Source organism: Denticeps clupeoides, chromosome 14 (genome assembly GCF_900700375.1).
Source record: "Denticeps clupeoides chromosome 14, fDenClu1.1, whole genome shotgun sequence".
Taxonomy (NCBI): domain Eukaryota; kingdom Metazoa; phylum Chordata; class Actinopteri; order Clupeiformes; family Denticipitidae; genus Denticeps; species Denticeps clupeoides.
This window is the reverse complement of record NC_041720.1, coordinates 3,979,410-3,999,916: the sequence shown is the minus strand read 5'-3', so window position 1 is coordinate 3,999,916 and position 20,507 is coordinate 3,979,410. Positions and strand designations below refer to the sequence as shown.

At 39.9% G+C, this 20,507-nt stretch overlaps 1 protein-coding gene across 1 annotated transcript in view; it reads left to right on the top strand.

Moving 5' to 3' along the window:
• The window catches only part of LOC114803387 (uncharacterized), a 189,876-nt gene that overhangs the window by 8,220 nt on the left and 161,149 nt on the right, over positions 1-20,507 (top strand). The window contains 5 exon segments of the mRNA XM_029002915.1: positions 6,537-8,116; positions 11,769-12,306; positions 12,363-12,548; positions 17,406-17,941; positions 18,108-18,182. Coding sequence (XP_028858748.1) covers positions 6,537-8,116; positions 11,769-12,306; positions 12,363-12,548; positions 17,406-17,941; positions 18,108-18,182 — 2,915 coding nt within the window.

Below are 20,507 nucleotides of genomic sequence, written 5' to 3'. Positions count from 1 at the left end.
CCATAACAACATCAAAGGTCTCCAACACTTGAGGGGGTTGTATAGTGACCCCCCCAAAGTGATCCAGATCGAGGATACAAAAGGGAAGGTAACGTGCCGCTCGGGGAGTCACTGCATTCAGATTCTCCCACACAAGCTGCGGTTTTAAGAACTTTGCTACCTGTTCTTTTATTCAGTGCTGTGTGTAACATCTGTTGGGTATGTTGGATTGATTTTCATTCTATCATTCTATCTTGTTTTGGACAATTAAGGAACTATTTACTATATCTGTAGAGCTGTGAAGATTATGTATGATAATAAATGTAAATATTGATATCTTTAATCTCCAGTCTTGTTATAGAATATTCTGTCAACTAAAGTTGTTTGTTATAGGGGGAACTTTCTGATCATATGGCAACACGGCAGATTTATGTATGTTTAAAGAACTTCTTGATCCTATATCACGTAAGCAGGTATTGTGTGTGAACCATAGAGAGTTCTTTTCTTCCTGCCCCTGTTGTGATCAGCCTGTCAGTCGGTTGCAAATCCGCATGGTAGAAAGTTATTATGTTAATTATACTTGATTTACTAACTGGCCACTGTTTTGCTGATCAAGATTCGTTAAGTCAATGCAAATTTGCAGAGTCTTTAGTTCTCCCTAACTTTATACATTATTCAGTCCCTATTGTCCTCTTCATTCCAACTACCCATCTAAAGTGAATACAGGGAGTGCAGAATTATTAGGCAAATGAGTATTTTGTCCACATCATCCTCTTCATGCATGTTGTCTTACTCCAAGCTGTATAGGCTCGAAAGCCTACTACCAATTAAGCTTATTAGGTGATGTGCATCTCTGTAATGAGAAGGGGTGTGGTCTAATGACATCAACACCCTATATCAGGTGTGCATAATTATTAGGCAACTTCCTTTCCTTTGGCAAAATGGGTCAAAAGAAGGACTTGACAGGCTCAGAAAAGTAAAAAATAGTGCGATATCTTGCAGAGGGATGCAGCACTCTTAAAATTGCAAAGCTTCTGAAGCGCGATCATCGAACAATCAAGCGTTTCATTCAAAATAGTCAACAGGGTCGCAAGAAGCATGTGGAAAAACCAAGGCACAAAATAACTGCCCATGAACTGAGAAAAGTCAAGCGTGCAGCTGCCAAGATGCCACTTGCCACCAGTTTGGCCATATTTCAGAGCTGCAACATCACTGGAGTGCCCAAAAGCACAAGGTGTGCAATACTCAGAGACATGGCCAAGGTAAGAAAGGCTGAAAGATGACCACCACTGAACAAGACACACAAGCTGAAACGTCAAGACTGGTCCAAGAAATATCTCAAGACTGATTTTCTAAGGTTTTATGGACTGATGAAATGAGAGTGAGTCTTGATGGGCCAGATGGATGGGCCCGTGGCAGGATTGATAAAGGGCAGAGAGCTCCAGTCTGACTCAGACGCCAGCAAGGTGAAGGTGGACTACTAGGTTTGGGCTGGTATCATCAAAGATGAGCTTGTGGGCCCTTTTCGGGTTGAGGATGGAGTCAAGCTCAACTCCCAGTCCTACTGCCAGTTTCTGGAAGACACCTTCTTCAAGCAGTGGTACAGGAAGAAGTCTGCATCCTTCAAGAAAAACATGATTTTCATGCAGGACAATGCTCCATCACACGCGTCCAAGTACTCCACAGCGTGGCTGGCAAGAAAGGGTTTAAAAGAAGAAAAACTAATGACATGGCCTCCTTGTTCACCTCATCTGAACCCCATTGAGAACCTGTGGTCCATCAATCAAATGTGAGATTTACAAGGAGGGAAAACAGTACACCTCTCTGATCAGTGTCTGGGAGGCTGTGTTGCTGCTGCACGCAATGTTGATGGTGAACAGATCAAAACACTGACAGAATCCATGGATGGCAGGCTTTTGAGTGTCCTTGCAAAGAAAGGTGGCTATATTGGTCGCTGATTTGTTTTGGTTTTGTTTTTGAATGTCAGAAATGTATATTTGTGAATGTGGAGATGTTATATTGGTTTCACTGGTAAAAATAAATAATTGAAATGAGTATATATTTGTTTTTTGTTAAGTTGCCTAATAATTATGCACAGTAATAGTCACCTGCACACACAGATATCCCCCTAAAATAGCTAAAAATAAAAACAAACTAAAAACTACTTCCAAAAACATTCAGCTTTGATATTAATGAGTTTTTTTGGGTTCATTGAGAACATGGTTGTTGTTCAATAATAAAATTATTCCTCAAAAATACAACTTGCCTAATAATTCTGCACTCTCTGTAGTCTTGGTAGCTATATTGGAGTCAGATAATACAGATCTAAGACTATTTATCTGGTTGATAAATAAATTAGTTTTGTAGATTCGTTATTTTATTTTGCGTCAAAAAACTTCATACACACTAAACCCTTCACCGTCGTATCAGGTTCCGTTATTGGGCTGATAGGCGGGTTTTACAAATGTAATTGGAAAAGATCTTTGCATTTTTAAATATTATGTTAGCTTCTTTTGGGACCAGATGACATTACTTAACCAACAGTCATTTACAGGGATAACGGAGGGTTAAGTGACAATATGATGTATTGAACCTGCAACCGTGTTTTAAGGCTTAAATAAATTCACTCCAAGTGAGTTACAAGAGTTACATTCTTCTTCTGTTAGGATCTTGTACACATGATGCCACAGGTGGAATGCTGCAAAAAATCTTCTCAGCACATCGCAGAGATTCTCAATGGCGTTAAGGTCTGAACTCTGCGGTGCCCAATGTATGTGTGAAAATAACTACTTTCACAATTTGAGCTCGATGATGTTTACAGAGGATGGTGGTAGCTTAGTGTGTAACACACTTACTACCATTGTGTCCCTGAGCAAGAAACTTAACCCTGAGTGTGTCCAGGGTAGGGGTGTTGAATTTAATTGTATAATCGATGCATGGCGGTGCAGACGTGGACGATATTGCATCGATGCAGTGCAAAACATAATCGATTATATTATAATGGGGTTGCTAGGTGATTTTCTTGTTAAAAAGTAGTGCCGGTAGTGACTGTGGCGGCCTGAGTACAGCACGGCTCTGGGTACGAGTTTCACGCTGCACGGTGAGGCACCCACCGGCATTGTTCTCGCACCGCGGTCAAAGTTGAAACTTAATAGAATCCAAGCAGGCGAGTTTTCTTTCTGCCACTTCGAAACACACACACACGAAGCTGGAACGGAGGAAAATCTGATCTTTCTCTGAGTGTCCAGAGATCTACAAACCGACATTATCGTCTTACCAGGAGTCTAGAAAAACTCGCTGACTTTTTGCTCTGAGCCATGAAAAGCGGCTTTAGATTTTCTACAAGGCGCAGAAAAGCGGTCTGTGTTCAGTTAGCACTCACCTGACGCCACGGACGTCTAGACCAGCCGCTTTTATAGCGTTTGTGGCTTCAGGTTGTAAAGGGTTTTTCTCCACTACACACGAATCAGAGAAATGCTGAGAAAGGTGTGCATTTAAAGAAGTACGACCAGTACATATGAGACTGTTACAAGGTGAGAAGAGGACTAAACAGAGAGATTTTCTGCTCATGGTTGCAAAGACCTTAACTGTGTAGAAAATGTATGGCATGCATCGATATCGAGGCACTGATAATCGTAATCTAATCGAACCGTGAGACCAGAGAAGTTTCACACCTCTATGTGTGGTGCATGACAATGTGAGCTTGTTGAAATGTGACTTGAGAGTCCTGGTGTTAAACAAACCTTAAAATCTTCAGGTTTTATTTGACAATGTTTCTTATACAGAGGAAAAAATAAAATAAATAATCAGCAGAAATGTTGGACGTGTCATGGTCCTGTCACATCAACACCGTGGTGAAAAAGGCCCAGCAGTGTCTCTACCACCTCAGACGCCTGAGAGATTTCAGACTGCCCTCCAAGGTGCTCAGTGACTTCTACTCCTGCACCATAGAGAGCATCCTGATGGGAAACATCTCAACCTGGTTCGAGAACAGCACCATGCAGGACAGGCGAGCCTTACAGAGGGTGGTTCGATCAGCTGAACGCACCATCTGTACCAAGCTTCCTGACCTTCAATCATCCTACAATAAGCGGTGTTGGACCAGTGCCAGGAAGATAGAGAAGGACCTCAGCCACCTGAACAATGGACTGTTCTCTCTGCTGCGATCAGGGAAGCGCTTCCGCTCCCTGAAGTCCAACACAGAGAGAATGAGGAGGAGCTTCTTCCCGCAGGCTATACAAGCTCTCAACAACAATCCTACATAGAACTCCAATACACTCCAGCACTTTCACTTTTTTTTTTTATTTAGTTGACATTCTGTATCAATTGTTACATGTACATCCATCATGTTAATAAATGTATTAATCACAAAGTATCAACATGAATGTCTGTTTTTCAGAAATAAATAAAATAAATACAATAAAAAAAACACTTAGGGAGTGAAGTATGGTTACTGCTACTTATACAACACATTATTGTCTCAGGTTAAGTAAATCAAAGTCCGGCCTGTGTGGTGTTATATATTCTATGTATTTCTTCCAACGTAAAACAGCACCCAGGGGCAGTAGTGGCCTAGTGGTTAAGGAAGCTCCCCCCTAATCAGTACACCTCTCTGGTTGCCGGTTCGAATCCAGAACCAAGGTGCCACCGAGCAAAGCACCGTCCCCACTACTCCCCGGGCGCCTGTCATGGCTGCCCACTGCTCACTGAGGGTGATGGGTTAAACGCAGAGGACAAATTTCACTGTATGCACCGTGTGCTGTGTCTCACATGTGACAATCACTTCACTTTCAATCACTTCTGGACTCAATCCCCCCAGAATCCTTGCACAAACTTTTTTGCTCTTGCACAGATTTTCTACTTTTTACTTTGAATTCAATCATTTACACACCTTCTCCCTACCTGTTACACATATTTTATGTAAAAACATAAAAGTGTAATATTTGGTTATGTTTGCAATATTTGCATATTGGTTCATTGTATACTTAAAATATTTGCAATACTGTGGTCTGTAGCAGTCGCTAAAGTATTTCACTGAATTTCATACTGTGTATGACTGTGTATGTGTGAATTTGATTTAAACTTGGGTCTTCTGCTTTTTTTCTATTGTTATTTTTTGGTCCATTTAGATTGTTAATCTAGATTTAATATGAAAATCTTTTGGTAAATATTTTCACATTTCACTCGTTTATTGTGACTTGTGACTTAAGCAAAAAAAACTCATTAAGCGACTTGCGGGACAGCCAATAAATACTTTCCTTACTGAGGAGTTGGCAACATTAATGTCACTCCCCACCAGTAAGTAGCATCATCGCCTTCCTTGGAAATAAAGATAGATCCAGATAAGAGAACAAATAAGATCCCTGGCACAGTTGTTCTGAACAAGAAGAAATATTCCTGTGTTTTCTGTGAGTGATTCTCCTTTCTACACATTATCACAGATACAGTTACGCTAAATAGCAGCTAAATGCGCATTCAGACTGATGTCTGGGATCATTCTCACTTTTAATGCCGAAACCTTTTCTTCACTATTCTTTGTCCGGCCCACTTCCCCACATCCCCCAATCAAATTTAAATAAGAAAACACTCTGCTGTGATTGGCTGTAAAAGACTGCAGCAGCTCACGTGTTCTACAAGCCTTTATATGTGAACAGAGAGAAGTTGGAGTTTGTTGTGCTCAGTGTAAAATTAGCTGGAACTGAGGAATCTCCGGGGAAACATTTCTAAAGGTGACTGCGTGTCTTTATAAATTCTCAGTAATATAAAATTAGTTTTTTTTGTAAAAAGGTAAATAAACCAGAAATGACATCAGACATCCTCACATCTCTGAACTGTGGTAAAACACTGGAACCAAAGGGAACTGATGTAAAGGACGAGTTGGATGATGAAGTCTATTCAGGTGAGTGGAGTTAAATAAAGGGTGTTAAAGGATTTTAGTTAGAATTCTAGCAGCTTTCTCAATTTGCCAAGCGTCACATGGTTGTGTGAAGATTAAGAAGACCTCTGTCTGTTAGTCTTGTAGAGGAAATATCTGTATTATGTACCTATTCTACACAATAATTATTTTTGAAAGAGGTCTGATTAATTTAAGCATTAGAGATGATCTATGCAAAGCATGTGTTTCAGCCTGGTTTACAGGAGAATGTAGTTACAATTCTGTACAGAAAGTAACCAATGCTATTTAGAAAGTTATTAAAAAATCAAATGTTGTTAAATGTATCTGAAATGTCAGTAGATCTATCTACTAACTTGCTAAATTGGCAACAGCAGCTCTTTGCTATTTTTTTATGACTGGAATAACCAGATGTGATTTTTATTGTTGCTGGAGTATTTAACCGATTTCATGTCAGTGTATAATTGTATTTTGTTTCAAACAAGTTCTACATTATAGAAAAAAATACTTATTGTAAATAGTATAAATTTCACTTTAAATTGTTCCTATATTTGCAGACATTGGAAACAAATTCATGGATCAAACATGTAAAAGGGGAACTGAGGAAAAAACGCACAAGTTCAAGATGTATGTCTACAGTTTAAAACCAGAGAAGACCCACCAGTGTGTGGAGTGTGGGAAGAGTTTTACACAAGCATCAAACCTTAAAAAACACCAGAGGATACATACTGGAGAGAAGCCCTACCAGTGTGTGGAGTGTGGGAAGAGTTTTACACGAACATCACACCTTAAAATACACCAGAGGATACATACTGGAGAGAAGCCCTACCAGTGTGTGGCGTGTGGGAAGAGTTTTACAAACGCATCACACCTTCAAATGCACCAGAGGATACATACTGGAGAGAAGCCCTACCAGTGTGTGGCGTGTGGGAAGAGTTTTACACACTCATCAAGCTTTAAAAAACACCAGAGGATACATACTGGAGAGAAGCCCTACCAGTGTGTGGAGTGTGGGAAGAGTTTTACACGAGTATCAAGCCTTAAAATACACCAGAAGATACATACTGGAGAGAAGCCCTACCAGTGTGTGGAGTGTGGGAAGAGTTTTACACACGCATCACACCTTAAAATGCACCAGAGGATACATACTGGAGAGAAGCCCTACCAGTGTGTGGCGTGTGGGAAGAGTTTTACACACGCATCACACCTTCAAATGCACCAGAGGATACATACTGGAGAGAAGCCCTACCAGTGTGTGGCGTGTGGGAAGAGTTTTACACACTCATCAAGCTTTAAAAAACACCAGAGGATACATACTGGAAAGAAGCCCTACCAGTGTGTGGAGTGTGGGAAGAGTTTTACACAAGCATCAAACCTTAAAATGCACCAGAGGATACACACTGGAGAGAAGCCCTACCAGTGTGTGGAGTGTGGGAAGAGTTTTACACAAGCATCAAGCTTTAAAAAACACCATAGGATACATACTGGAGAGAAGCCCTACCAGTGTGTGGAGTGTGGGAAGAGTTTTACACATGCATCAGACCTTAAAATACACCAGAGGATACATACTGGAGAGAAGCCCTACCAGTGTGTGGAGTGTGGGAAGAGTTTTACACAAACATCAAACCTTAAAATACACCAGAGGATACATACTGGAGAGAAGCCCTACCAGTGTGTGGAGTGTGGGAAGAGTTTTACACAAGCATCACACCTTCAAATACACCAGAGTATCCATACTGGAGAGAAGCCCTACCAGTGTGTGGAGTGTGGGAAGAGTTTTATACAAGCATCACACCTTCAAATACACCAGAGAATACATAATGGAGAGAAGACCTACCAGTGTGTGGAGTGTGGGAAGAGTTTTACACTAACATCAAACCTTAAAATACACCAGAGGATACATACTGGAGAGAAGCCCTACCAGTGTGTGGAGTGTGGGAAGAGTTTTACACAAGCATCACACCTTCAAATACACCAGAGGATCCATACTGGAGAGAAGCCCTACCAGTGTGTGGAGTGTGGGAAGAGTTTTTCAGATGCATCAAGCTTTAAAAAACATCAGATGATACATACTGGAGAGAAGCCCTACCAGTGTGTGGAGTGTGGGAAGAGTTTTATACAAGCATCACACCTTAAAATACACCAGAGAATACATAATGGAGAGAAGACCTACCAGTGTGTGGAGTGTGGGAAGAGTTTTACACATGCATCAAGCCTTAAAAAACACCAGAGGATACATACACTGTAAAGAACGTACTGTAGAATTCACAATAATTTACTGGCAAAAAAGTTGCCAATAAAATCCTGTTAAATAGTTGCTAATTGCAGTAAAATGGATTACAGTATAATACTGCTTAGCAATTTACAATAAATTGATGTTTGCAGAATACAGTATTTTATTTGTTTTTTTACAGGATATAAATTAACTGTAAAAGGATAAGTTTTTTGTAATTATGCTAAATTACTGTACTTACCTGGCAACAAATGTTGCCAATAAAATCCTGTGAATTCAACAAAAGCCAAGATGTAGCTGTAACATTTTTACTATGAAATTCCTGTATATAAGAATTTTAACTGTGAACTGTACAGTGCTCTTTACCATTATACTGATGTGAATGCATTAAAACAAAGATTTTAAAAAAATAATTACTCAAATTCAAAGCTGTTGTAAGAAAACTGTTTATTAAAGCTGACACCTGACAGCACTTCAGCACTGTCACTGGTAACATAACTTTACTTTTTCAACTACAGAAAAAATTCAGCTGTCACAAAACAACTACAAACAACTCAAGATTAAAGCATAAAGCAATAGTTAAAAGAAAAAGAAAAATGGTCATTATTTACTCTTCCTTAAGTTGTTTCTTTCTTGTGTTGAATACAAAAGATTATATTTTAATGAAGTTTATAACCAGACAAGTAACGTCGCCATTGACTTCAATAATAGGGCAAAAATATGGAAGTCAATGGCTACTGTCAACTGTCTGGTTACCAACATTTTAAAATATCTTAAAAAAAGAAAGAAACTCAGAATTTTGGAACAACTGAAGGTGAGTAAATGATGGTAATCCCTTTAAGCTCAAACAACAAAATGGCATTTTGGTACCAAAACGAATCTGACTTAAGCAATGAATCCGTCGAAATGACAAGCAAAAAAAGTTCTCATATGACCTACTTATTGATGTCTATATGGAAGGGGAAAATCATCTTGGACTTCTTTAAAAAATATTTATTTGTGTTCCAAAGATGAACAAAGGTCTTATGGCTTTTGAATGACACGAAGGAGAGCGATTAATGACTGAAATTTCATGTTGGGTGAACGAAACCTCTAACTTTTATATTTAATATAAAAATATTATATTTAATAATATAAATACGCACATGCATAGTAAAGTATTTTTTTTTTTACCTCTGGATAAACTCAAGTGTGCAGGATGCCTCATGCTGGTACACCAGATTGAAGATGTAGTATGATGCAAACTAGGGCTGCAACAATGAATCGATTGAATCGATAAAAATCGTTTACTAAAAGAGTTGGCAACGAATTTTCTAATCGCTCTTTTATGTCGCGACGCGGAGACGTTTGATTATTTAAAAAAAAAATTTTATTTGAGCGTGGAGCGGAATGAACACGCGCACAGATGCTAGCAGAGTTTAGCGCCTTATCGACAGCGCAGCGCAGAGCAAAAAAAACGAGCGGAGGTAGAGGACAGATACATGGCGGAGGCAGAGAAATCTGTGCGAAAATATGCAAAAGCGACATGGCACGGCACGGGAGCACCACGGCAATGATCCAGCACCTGAAACGCAAACATGTTAAGAGTGTTTGATGAGGAGGAAGGGAGTTCAGCAGCAGGGTACGTCGCTACAGAATCCTACTTTAGTTCCATTTTGAAGTGAGGAACGTAATGTCCCTGGTGCTGGTGTTTAACTCGCCGCGGAGGAGAACTAGACGGGGACTTACAGCGCCACCTACAGGTGTGGAGGGGGGATGAAACAGCGTTCGGACTGTTCTCTGCGTCTCCGCGTGGACAACTCGCCTATTGTGTCCCTGAGCAAGACACTCTACCCTAAGTTGCTCCAGGGGGACTGTCCCTGTAACTACTGATTGTCGCTCTGGATAAGGGCGTCTGATAAATGCTGTAAATGTAAATGTTTACTCGTCATCCAGCTTGACAGGCATGACAAGTTAGCGTTAGCTCGTTAATAACAGTAGTAAAGCAGGGGTGCTATAGTTACTTTGCATTAAAAGACTAAAGACATGTTTTTATTCACTAGTCTTTTTTGGACCATTCATTTTTCAATCTGTTGTCAAAAAAGCTTTTCTTACCTAGTAATTTTGTCTCGTTTCCAGTCCAATTATCTAAAAAATCTTAAATCAAGATTACTAGACAAGAAAAATTAAGTGATGCTTAAAACTTCAGTTTGAGATTATATCTCATTAAGATTAGTTTTCTTACCCCATTGGCAGATAATTTTGCTTGTTTTAAACAAACAATCACTTAATTTTGAGATGTTTGATGAGAAATTTCTTATTATATCTTATATCATTTCTTATGCTATTTCATGTGTCTAGTAAATGTATCTTGATTTAAGATTTTTTAGAGATTTGAACTGAAATCAGGACAAAACTACTAAGTTAGAAAAGCTTTTTTGCAGTGTGTGTGTGTGTGTGTGTCAGTGTGAGAGTTTGTGAGTGTGTGTGTCTGTGAGTGTGTGCATCTGCAGTGTAGTGTAGAGAACAAGTTCTGACATTCAAACAAATCCTGTTAAATTTTCTGATTTGTATTGTTCTTTATTTTTTATAAATTATTTATCGTTCTGGCAGCTCAGTTGGCACTTTATTAAAAAAAAAAGTATATTTGGCTGATGTAAAGCATACATGTGTATGTTTTTTGTGTTAGTCAATTTTTATTTTATTTTATTATTATTATAACAGCTCAAGGAGCAACATGTTTGTGCACTTCCTTTTTTGGTTCTGATTTTGGTTCTGATTTTGAATAAAGGGTTGGAAATGAATGCTTTTCTTGTATTTACATTTTTTTTGTATTCTACGATTAATAAAAAAATAATCGACAGCTTAATCGATTATTAAAATAATCGTTAGTTGCAGCCCTAATGCAAACAAAGCAGCAAATCCTGCCACAAAGTTGGGGTGTGGATTCACGACCACTTGGCCCTCAATACTCAGCATCCACTGAGTTGCAGTGAGAATTTCACCTAAATGAATAAATACAGGCAACATGTTATAGAAAATACAAACTGAAAATACAACAGACCAAGTTTATTAAATAATTTACAGATTTTGGTTCATTGTACATTATCTAAGACAATCAGTCTCGGAGAGTCTGGAAGTGTAAAACTCTTTTCCACGTCAGCCACTGTTGCTGACACCTAAGAAACAAAACAAAAAAAATTACATACAAACTATAAACCCATAGCAGTGTGTGGCGTGTGGGAAGAGCATATAGTCCTTGTTCAGTGGCACCTCGGTGGGACATTGGCAGACCAGGATTCAAACCGGCAAGAGAAAATTTTAGACATTCAAGCTCATGGGCACTGAAAAAAAACCTCATGACTCAGGTCAACAATACTGTAATTAACAAAGTCACAAAGAACAGTATACTGCTCAGCCGTTTATTTCTTATGTTTCTTATACAGAGGAAATAATCAGCAGAAAGCTGTTATACCATGAATAATTATAGGTTTTGATATCGGTGAACATTTATTTCAATGTTACAATCAATTAAGTAATCTGGTTCATTAGGACCCCCAACCATAAATACAATCATTTTATTTGCTTAAAATACACCAGAGGATACATACTGGAGAGAAGCCCTACCAGTGTGTGGCGTGTGGGAAGAGTTTTACACAAGCATCACACCTTAAAATACACCAGAGGATACATACTGGAAGAGAAGCCCTACCAGTGTGTGGAGTGTGGGAAGAGTTTTACACGAACATCACACCTTCAAATACACCAGAGGATACATACTAGAGAGAAGCCCTACCAGTGTGTGGAGTGTGGGAAGAGTTTTACACAAACACCAAACCTTCAAATACACCAGAGGATACATACTGGAGAGAAGCCCTACCAGTGTGTGGCTTGTGGGAAGAGTTTTACACAAACATCAAACCTTCAAATACACCAGAGGATACATACTGGAGAGAAGCCCTACCAGTGTGTGGAGTGTGGGAAGAGTTTTACACGAACATCACACCTTCAAATACACCAGAGGATACATACTAGAGAGAAGCCCTACCAGTGTGTGGAGTGTGGGAAGAGTTTTACACAAACACCAAACCTTCAAATACACCAGAGGATACATACTGGAGAGAAGCCCTACCAGTGTGTGGCTTGTGGGAAGAGTTTTACACAAACATCAAAACTTCAAATACACCAGAGGATACATACTGGAGAGAAGCCCTTCCAGTGTGTGGAGTGTGGGAAGAGTTTTACACGAACATCACACCTTCACCTACTGGAGAGAAGCACTACCAGTGTGTGGAGTGTGGGAAGATTTTTACACGAACATCACACCTTCAAATACACCATAGGATACATACTGGAGAGAAGCCCTTCCAGTGTGTGGAGTGTGGGAAGAGTTTTACACAAGCATATAGCCTTAAAATACATCAGAGGATACATACTGGAGACAATGACCTTAAACCTCAAGACGCACCAGATGTTTCATCTTGAAGATGTAACCGTGTTTTAAGGCTTAAATAAATTAACTCCAAGTGAGTTACAAGAGTTACATTCTTCTTCTGTTAGGATCTTGTACACATGATGCCACAGGTGGAATGCTGCAAAAAATCTTCTCAGCACATCGCAGAGATTCTCAATGGCGTTAAGGTCTGAACTCTGCGGTGCCCAGTGTATGTGTGAAAATAACCACTTTCACAATTTGAGCTTGATGATGTTTACAGAGGATGGTGGTAGCTTAGTGTGTAACACACTTACTACCAGTGTGTCCAGGGTAGGGGTGTTGAATTGGGTGGTAGTAGCCTAGTGGGTAACCACACTCGCCTATGAACCAGAAGACCCGGGTTCGAATCCCACTTACTACCATTGTGTCCCTGAGCAAGACACTTAACCCTAAAATTGCTCCAGGGAGGACTGTCCCTGTAACTACTGATTGTAAGTCGCTCTGGATAAGGGCGTCTGATAAATGCTGTAATGTTAATGTTAATGTTGAATTTAATCGTATATTATCGATGCATGGCGGTGCAGACGTGGACGATATTGCATTGATGCAGTGCAGAACATAATTGATTATATTATAATGGGGTTGCTGGGTGATTTTCTTGTTTAAAAGTAGTGCCGGTAGTGACTGTGGCGGCCTGAGTACAGCGCGGCTCTGGGTACGAGTTTCACGCTGCACGGTGAGGCACCCACCGCCATTGTTCTCGCACCGCGGTCAAAGTTGAAACTTAATAGAATCCAAGCAGGCGAGTTTTCTTTCTGCCACTTCGAAAACACACACACACGAAGCTGGAACGGAGGAAAAATCTGATCTTTCTCTGAGTGTCTAGAGATCTACAAACCAACATTATCGTCTTACCAGGAGTCTAGAAAAACTCGCTGACTTTTTGCTCTGAGCCATGAAAAGCGGCTTTAGATTTTCTACAAGGCGCAGAAAAGCGGTCTGTGTTCAGTCCGCACTCACCTGACGCCACGGACGTCTGGACCAGCCGCTTTTATAGCGTTTGTGGCTTCAGGTTGTAAAGGGTTTTTCTCCACTACACACGAATCAGAGAAATGCTGAGAAAGGTGTGCATTTAAAGAAGTACGACCAGTACATATGAGACTGTTACAAGGTGAGAAGAGGACTAAACAGAGAGATTTTCTGCTCATGGTTGCAAAGACCTTAACTGTGTAGAAAATGTATGGCATGCATCGATATCGAGGCACTGATAATCGTAATCTAATCGAACCGTGAAACCAGAGAAAGTGCAAACCAAGGTTATTATAGTTAACGAAAACGAACGATAAAACTAAAACTAGAATTGAAAAAGCATTTTCGTTAACTGAAATAAAGAGTTAAAAAAAAACGAAAACTAACTGAAACTGTTTTGTGTGTATACAAACGAACTTAAACGAACTAATATTATAGCAAAAACGTCCTTCGTTTTCGTCTTTGTAATAAGCCTTTTGGGTTGAATTAAAATCAATTTACTTCACGCTGCCAGTTTTAAGCCAGGTTTTTGACCATTATGGTAACACGTGGTCTGTGACGTCACGTTGTCCATAGTCTGTCCGTGACGCCACCGGCTAGCGTGATGGCTGCAGCGAAAGTCGGAAGAAAGCGGAAGAAGAAGTCCTATTTGGGATTTCTTTGATTATGACAGTGGCAAAATAAAAGTAAGTGCCTTGTTGTAGAAGCAGGTGATACAATATGTGGAATACTTCTCAAGGGGAAAAACCCCACAAATCTGAAAGTCCATTTGAAAAGCTCACACAAAAAGGCGAACCAAGAGTACCTGAACAAGCCAGCCTCTCGCCCGCCCTCCCCGAAAGAGAAGCGGTAGCCAGGCCAGGTAACATGGGAAAGGAACGTGATACTACAGCATCCATAATGGACCAAGTAGCTGCTGGCTAGTAAATACGCAGGAACACCACAAATGAGAAGAAGCATTGGTAATATGTTTATTAAGACTGGAATGTCTACACGACTGTGTGACTCGATTACCTTCAAAAAGTTCACCACTTCACTCGAACCAAATAAAAACACCCGGAGCTGCAAGAGTCAATACCTTATCGGAGCTAAGATGGATAAGTCTATTCTGGTGATTTGATTCATGCACCTGACAAATTTCCTAATTTACAAAAAAAAACTAAAACTAACACTGTAACTAATAAAACTAAACTAAGACTAAGCAATTTCAAAATATCAAAACTAATAAAACTAGTAAATCTGCCTCTAAAAACTAATTAAAACTAACTGAATTTGAAAAAAAAAATCTAAACGACATAAAAACTAAAACTAATGAAAAATCCAAAACTATTATAACTGTGGTTCACACCTCTATGTGTGGTGCATGACAATGTGAGCTTGTTGAAATGTGACTTGGGATGTGACTCCTGGTGTTAAACAAACCTTAAAATCTTCAGGTTTTATTGACAATGTTCTTATACAGAGGAAAAAATAAAGAAATAATCAGCAGAAATGTAGGACGTGTCATGGTCCTGTCACATCAACACCGTGGTGAAAAAGGCCCGGCAGTGTCTCTACCACCTCAGACGCCTGAGAGATTTCAGACTGCCCCTCCAAGGTGCTCAGTGACTTCTACTCCTGCACCATAGAGAGCATCCTGACGGGGAACATCTCAACCTTGTTCAAGAACAGCACCATGCAGGACAGGGCGAGCCCTACAGAGGGTGGTTCGATCAGCTGAACGAAGCACATCTGTACAAAGCTTCCTGACCTTCAATCATCCTACAATAAGCGGTGTTGGACCAGTGCCAGGAAGATAGAGAAGGACCTCAGCCACCTGAACAATGGACTGTTCTCTCTGCTGCGGTCAGGGAAGCGCTTCCGCTCCCTGAAGTCCAACACAGAGAGAATGAGGAGGAGCTTCTTCCCGCAGGCTATACAAGCTCTCAACAACAATACTACATAGAATTCCAATACACTCCAGCACTTTCACTTTCTTTTTTTATTTAGTTGACATTCTGTATCAATTGTTACATGTACATCCATCATGTTAATAAATGTATTAATCACAAAGTATCAACATGAATGTCTGTTTTTTCCAGAAAGTTTACTGCTAATTATACAACATATTATTGTCTCAGGTTAAGCAAATCAAAATCCGGCCTGTGTGGTGTTATAATGTCTATGCATTCTTCCAACGTAAAACAGCACCCAGGGGACAGTGGTGGCCTAGTAGTTAAGGAAGCGGCCCCGTAATCAGAAGGTTGCCTGTTCGAATCCAGATCCGCCAAGGTGCCACTGAGCAAAGCACCGTCCCCACACACTGCTCCTCGGGCGCCTGTCCATGGCTGCCCACTGCTCACTCAAAGTGATGGGTTAAACGCAGAGGACAAATTTCACTGTATGCACCGTGTGCTGTGTATCACATGTGACTATCACTTCACTTTCAATCACTTTTGGACTCAATCCCCCCAGAATCCTTGCACAAACTTTTTTACTCTTGCACAGATTTTCAACTTTTTACTTTGAATTCAATCATTTACACAACCTTCTCCCCTACCTGTTACGCATATTTTATGTAAAAACATAAAAGTGTAATATTTGCATATTGGTTCATTGTATACTTAAAATATTTGCAATACTGTGGTCTGTAGCAGTCACTAAAGCATTTCACTGCATTTCATACTGTGTATGACTGTGTATGTGGCAAATAAAATTTGAATTTGATTTGAAACTGGGTCTTCTGCTTTTTTCTATTGTTATTTTTGGTCATTTAGATTGTTAATCTAGATTTAATATGACAATATTATAATATAAAATATTATATATATAAAATAATATCTTTTGGTAAAAATTTTCGCATTTCACTTGTTTATTGTGACTTGTGACTTAAGCAAAAAAACTCATTAAGCGACTTGCGGGACAGCCAATAACTACTTTCCTTACTGAGGAGTTGGCAACTTAATGTCACTCCCACCAGTAAGTAGCACCATCGCCTTCCTTGTGGGTAAAATATACCCAGATAAGAGAGCAAGTAAGCTCCCAGGCACAGTTGTTCTGAACAAGAAGAAATATTCCTGTGTTTTCTGTGAGTGATTCTCCTTTCTACACATTATCACAGATACAGTTATGCTAAATAGCAGCTAAATGCGCATTCAGACTGATGTCTGGGATCATTCTCACTTTTAATGCCGAAAACCTTTTCTTCACTATTCTTGTCCAGCCCACTTCCCCACATCCTCCAATCACATTTAAATAAGAAAACCACTCTGCTGTGATTGGCTGTAAAAGACTGCAGCAGCTCACGTGTTCTACAAGCCTTTATATGCGAACAGAGAGAAGTTGGAGTTTGTTGTGCTCAGTGTAAAATTAGCTGGAACTGAGGAAATCTCCGGGGAAACATTTCTAAAGGTGGACTGCGTGTGTTGTGTTTCAGCCGGTTTACAGGAGAATGTAGTTACAATGCTATACAGAAAGTAACCAATGCTATTTAGAAAGTTATTAAAAACTTTAAAATGTTGTTAAATGTATCTGAAATGTCAGTAGATCTATCTACTAAGTTGCTAAATTGGCAACAGCAGCTCTTTGCTATTTTTTTATGACTGGAATAACCAGATGTGATTTTTATTGTTGCTGGAGTATTTAACCGATTTCATGTCATAGTGTAATTGTATTTTGTTTCAAACAAGTGTTACATTATAGAAAAAAAATAGTATAAATAAATTGTAAATAGTATAAATTTCACTTTAAATTGTTCCTGTATTTGCAGACATTGGAAACAAACTCATGGATAAAACATGTAAAAAGGGAACTGAGGAAAAAAATGCACAAGTTTCAAGATGTATGTCTACAGTTTAAAACCAGAGAAGACCCACCAGTGTGTGGAGTGTGGGAAGAGTTTTAAACGAGCATCGGACCTTAAAATACACCAGAGGATCCATACTGGAGAGAAGCCCTACCAGTGTGTGGAGTGTGGGGAGAGTTTTACACAAGCATCAAGCTTTAAAACACACCAGAGGATACATACTGGAGAGAAGCCCTACCAGTGTGTGGAGTGTGGGAAGAGTTTTACACACGCATCACACCTTAAAATACACCAGAGGACACATACTGGAGAGAAGCACTACCAGTGTGTGGAGTGTGGGCAGAGTTTTACACAAGCATCAAACCTTAAAATACACCAGAGGATACACACTGGAGAGAAGCCCTACCAGTGTGTGGAGTGTGGGAAGAGTTTTACACGAGCATCACACCTTAAAATACACCAGAGGATCCATACTGGAGAGAAGCCCTACCAGTGTGTGGAGTGTGGGAAGAGTTTTACACAAGCATCAAACCTTAAAATGCACCAGAGGATACATACTGGAGAGAAGCACTACCAGTGTGTGGAGTGTGGGGATGAGTTTTTATACAAGCATCACAACTTCAAATACACAGAGGATACATACTGGAGAGAAGCCCTACCAGTGTGTAGAGTGTGGGAAGAGTTTTAACACGAGCATCAAGCTTTAAAAAACACCAGAGGATACATACTGGAGAGAAGCCCTACCAGTGTGTGGAGTGTGGGAAGAGTTTTACAGACTCTTCAACTTTAAAATACACCGGAGGATACATACTGGAGAGAAGCCCTACCAGTGTGTGGAGTGTGGGAAGAGGTTTACAACTAACTTAAAAACTCAAAACGCACCAGACGTTACATCTTGAAGAGAAGTAGTGCCAGTGCAGGCTTTAAAAACTGTACAAACTTTCCAACCCAAAACCACATATCACAGAGGTTGGCAATAGTATGATGTATAATTTCATATTCCAAACTGCTATTTAGTTTGTGCTTTTGTCATTTTATTGTTGGTATAACGGATGGTTTAATGACAATATGATGTATCAAACCTGCATCCTTGTGGTTGTCTGGTTGTTATATTGGAAAGTTTTAAGGGTTCAATAAATTCACTCCAAGTGAGTAACAAGAGTTACATTCTTTTTTGTCAGGATTTTGTACAAATGATGCGACAGTCAGAATGCTGCACAAATCTTCTCAGCACATCCCAAACATTCTCAATGGCGTTAAGGTCTGAACTAGGCTTTATAATTTCAAACTCTGTCATGCACCCATCAATTTGGAACAGGGTAAATCTGGATTCATCAGAGCACATAACCTTCTATTGCTCCAATTAATGTGGTAGTAGGCTAGTGGGTAACCACACTCGCCTGTTGAACCAGAAGACCCGGGTTCAAATCCCACTTACTACCATTGTGTCCCTGAGCAAGACACTTAACCTTAAGTTGCTCCAGGGAGACTGTCCCTGTAACTACTGATTGTAAGTCGCTCTGGATAAGGGCGTCTGGTAAATGCTGTAAATGTAAAATGTAAACAAATAGCAAGGGCATGCATGCATGCTAGGATGCTACAGAGTCGACTGAGAAGCCTTTTTGTCTGTCAAGTGGCGGTGGTTTTTGTACCTGCACGAACTTTGCTCAAGTGGCACCTTGGCGGATCGGGATTCAAACCGGCAACTTTCTGATTATGAGATTTGGACACACCTTGTCATTCAATGAGTTTATTTTCATGACCATTTACATTGGTAGATTGTTCACGGAATGCATCAAAACTATGAATGAACACATGTGGAGTTATGTACTTAACAAAAAATAACTGAAATATCTGAAAACATGTTTTATATTCTAGTTTTTTTTGCTCTGATTACTGCTTTGCACACTCTTGGCATTCTGTCGATGAGCTTCAACAGGTAGTCACCTCAAATGGTTTTCCAACAGTCTTGAAGGAGTTCCCAGAGGGGTTTAGCACTTGTTGGCCCCTTTGTCTTCACTCTGCGCGGTTCAGCTCACCCCAAAACCATCTCGAGTTGGGTTCATGTCCGGGACTGTGGAGGCCAGGTCATCGGCCGCAGCACTCCATCACTCTCCTGTGTTCATTCATAGTTTTGATTGAATGAGAAGGTGTGTCCAAACTTTTTGGGCCTGTACTGTACATCATATCCACTGGATCGATTCACTTTTGTCAATATCAATGGTGAATGTTTAGAAAATGCATTGGTGTTAATATGGAGTTACCCAAGGATCCATACTAGGATCAGTACTGGTTCTCTCTGTATTGCAAAATCACAGACCACTTCTCAGCGGCTGACGGAAACACTTTTATTTCGATTTTTTCTGAACCGTGCTTGAAACAACAACATATTTCAAAAGAAACTGCCAACAAAACTGGTTGCCAGATTTATAGCCAATGTTTTCGATTACATCAGTTTGATGTTAGACATTCACAGATTTTCTATAACAAAATTTGCTGTATCCACAAAATAAGAACCTGAATTTTCCATAAAAGCAAACGGTAACTAACAAACTGTCACCTTTTTATGTTTCTATCCCTCTGATGGATTAAATGAATTATTTGATTAAAGAATTTCAGCACTGTGTCATATACTGCTGCCTTTTTATTGTAACAAAAGCAAAGATGTAGTCACACAAAAAAAATGGGGCAGTAGTGGCCTATTCCTTCCGCTCAGGCAGTCCTTCTGTATGTAATGATGAGTTCTGTCCCTACTGTCCCACATGTTAAAGGAAGCAGGGGTACATGGTAAACCCCGACTGCTGTCCCAACAAAAAGTTCACCATCTTTAAGTCAACACAGATATACCAGTGATGCTGATCATAGCAAATTTTCTCCAAAACGTACTTCACTGCTTCATACTTCTCCTTCAGTGTAGTCGAGTGTGCGAGGGGTACAGAGGCATAGAGGTTGCCATTGTGCAGCAAAATGCTGTCAATGAACAGTTCTCCAATCTGTGGGTTCGTATTGTGGCACTCCAAGCTTGTGTAGAAGTTGTGCAATATCTGAACAGTACACCAATCCTTCTCTTGAGAGAATAAGCGCACGCTTTCATCAACCACATATTCTTCTTCATTTTCTTCAACACTGGAAGAGTCTTGGTCGCTAGTAACCGGAAGTTTCTCCAAAGACAGGT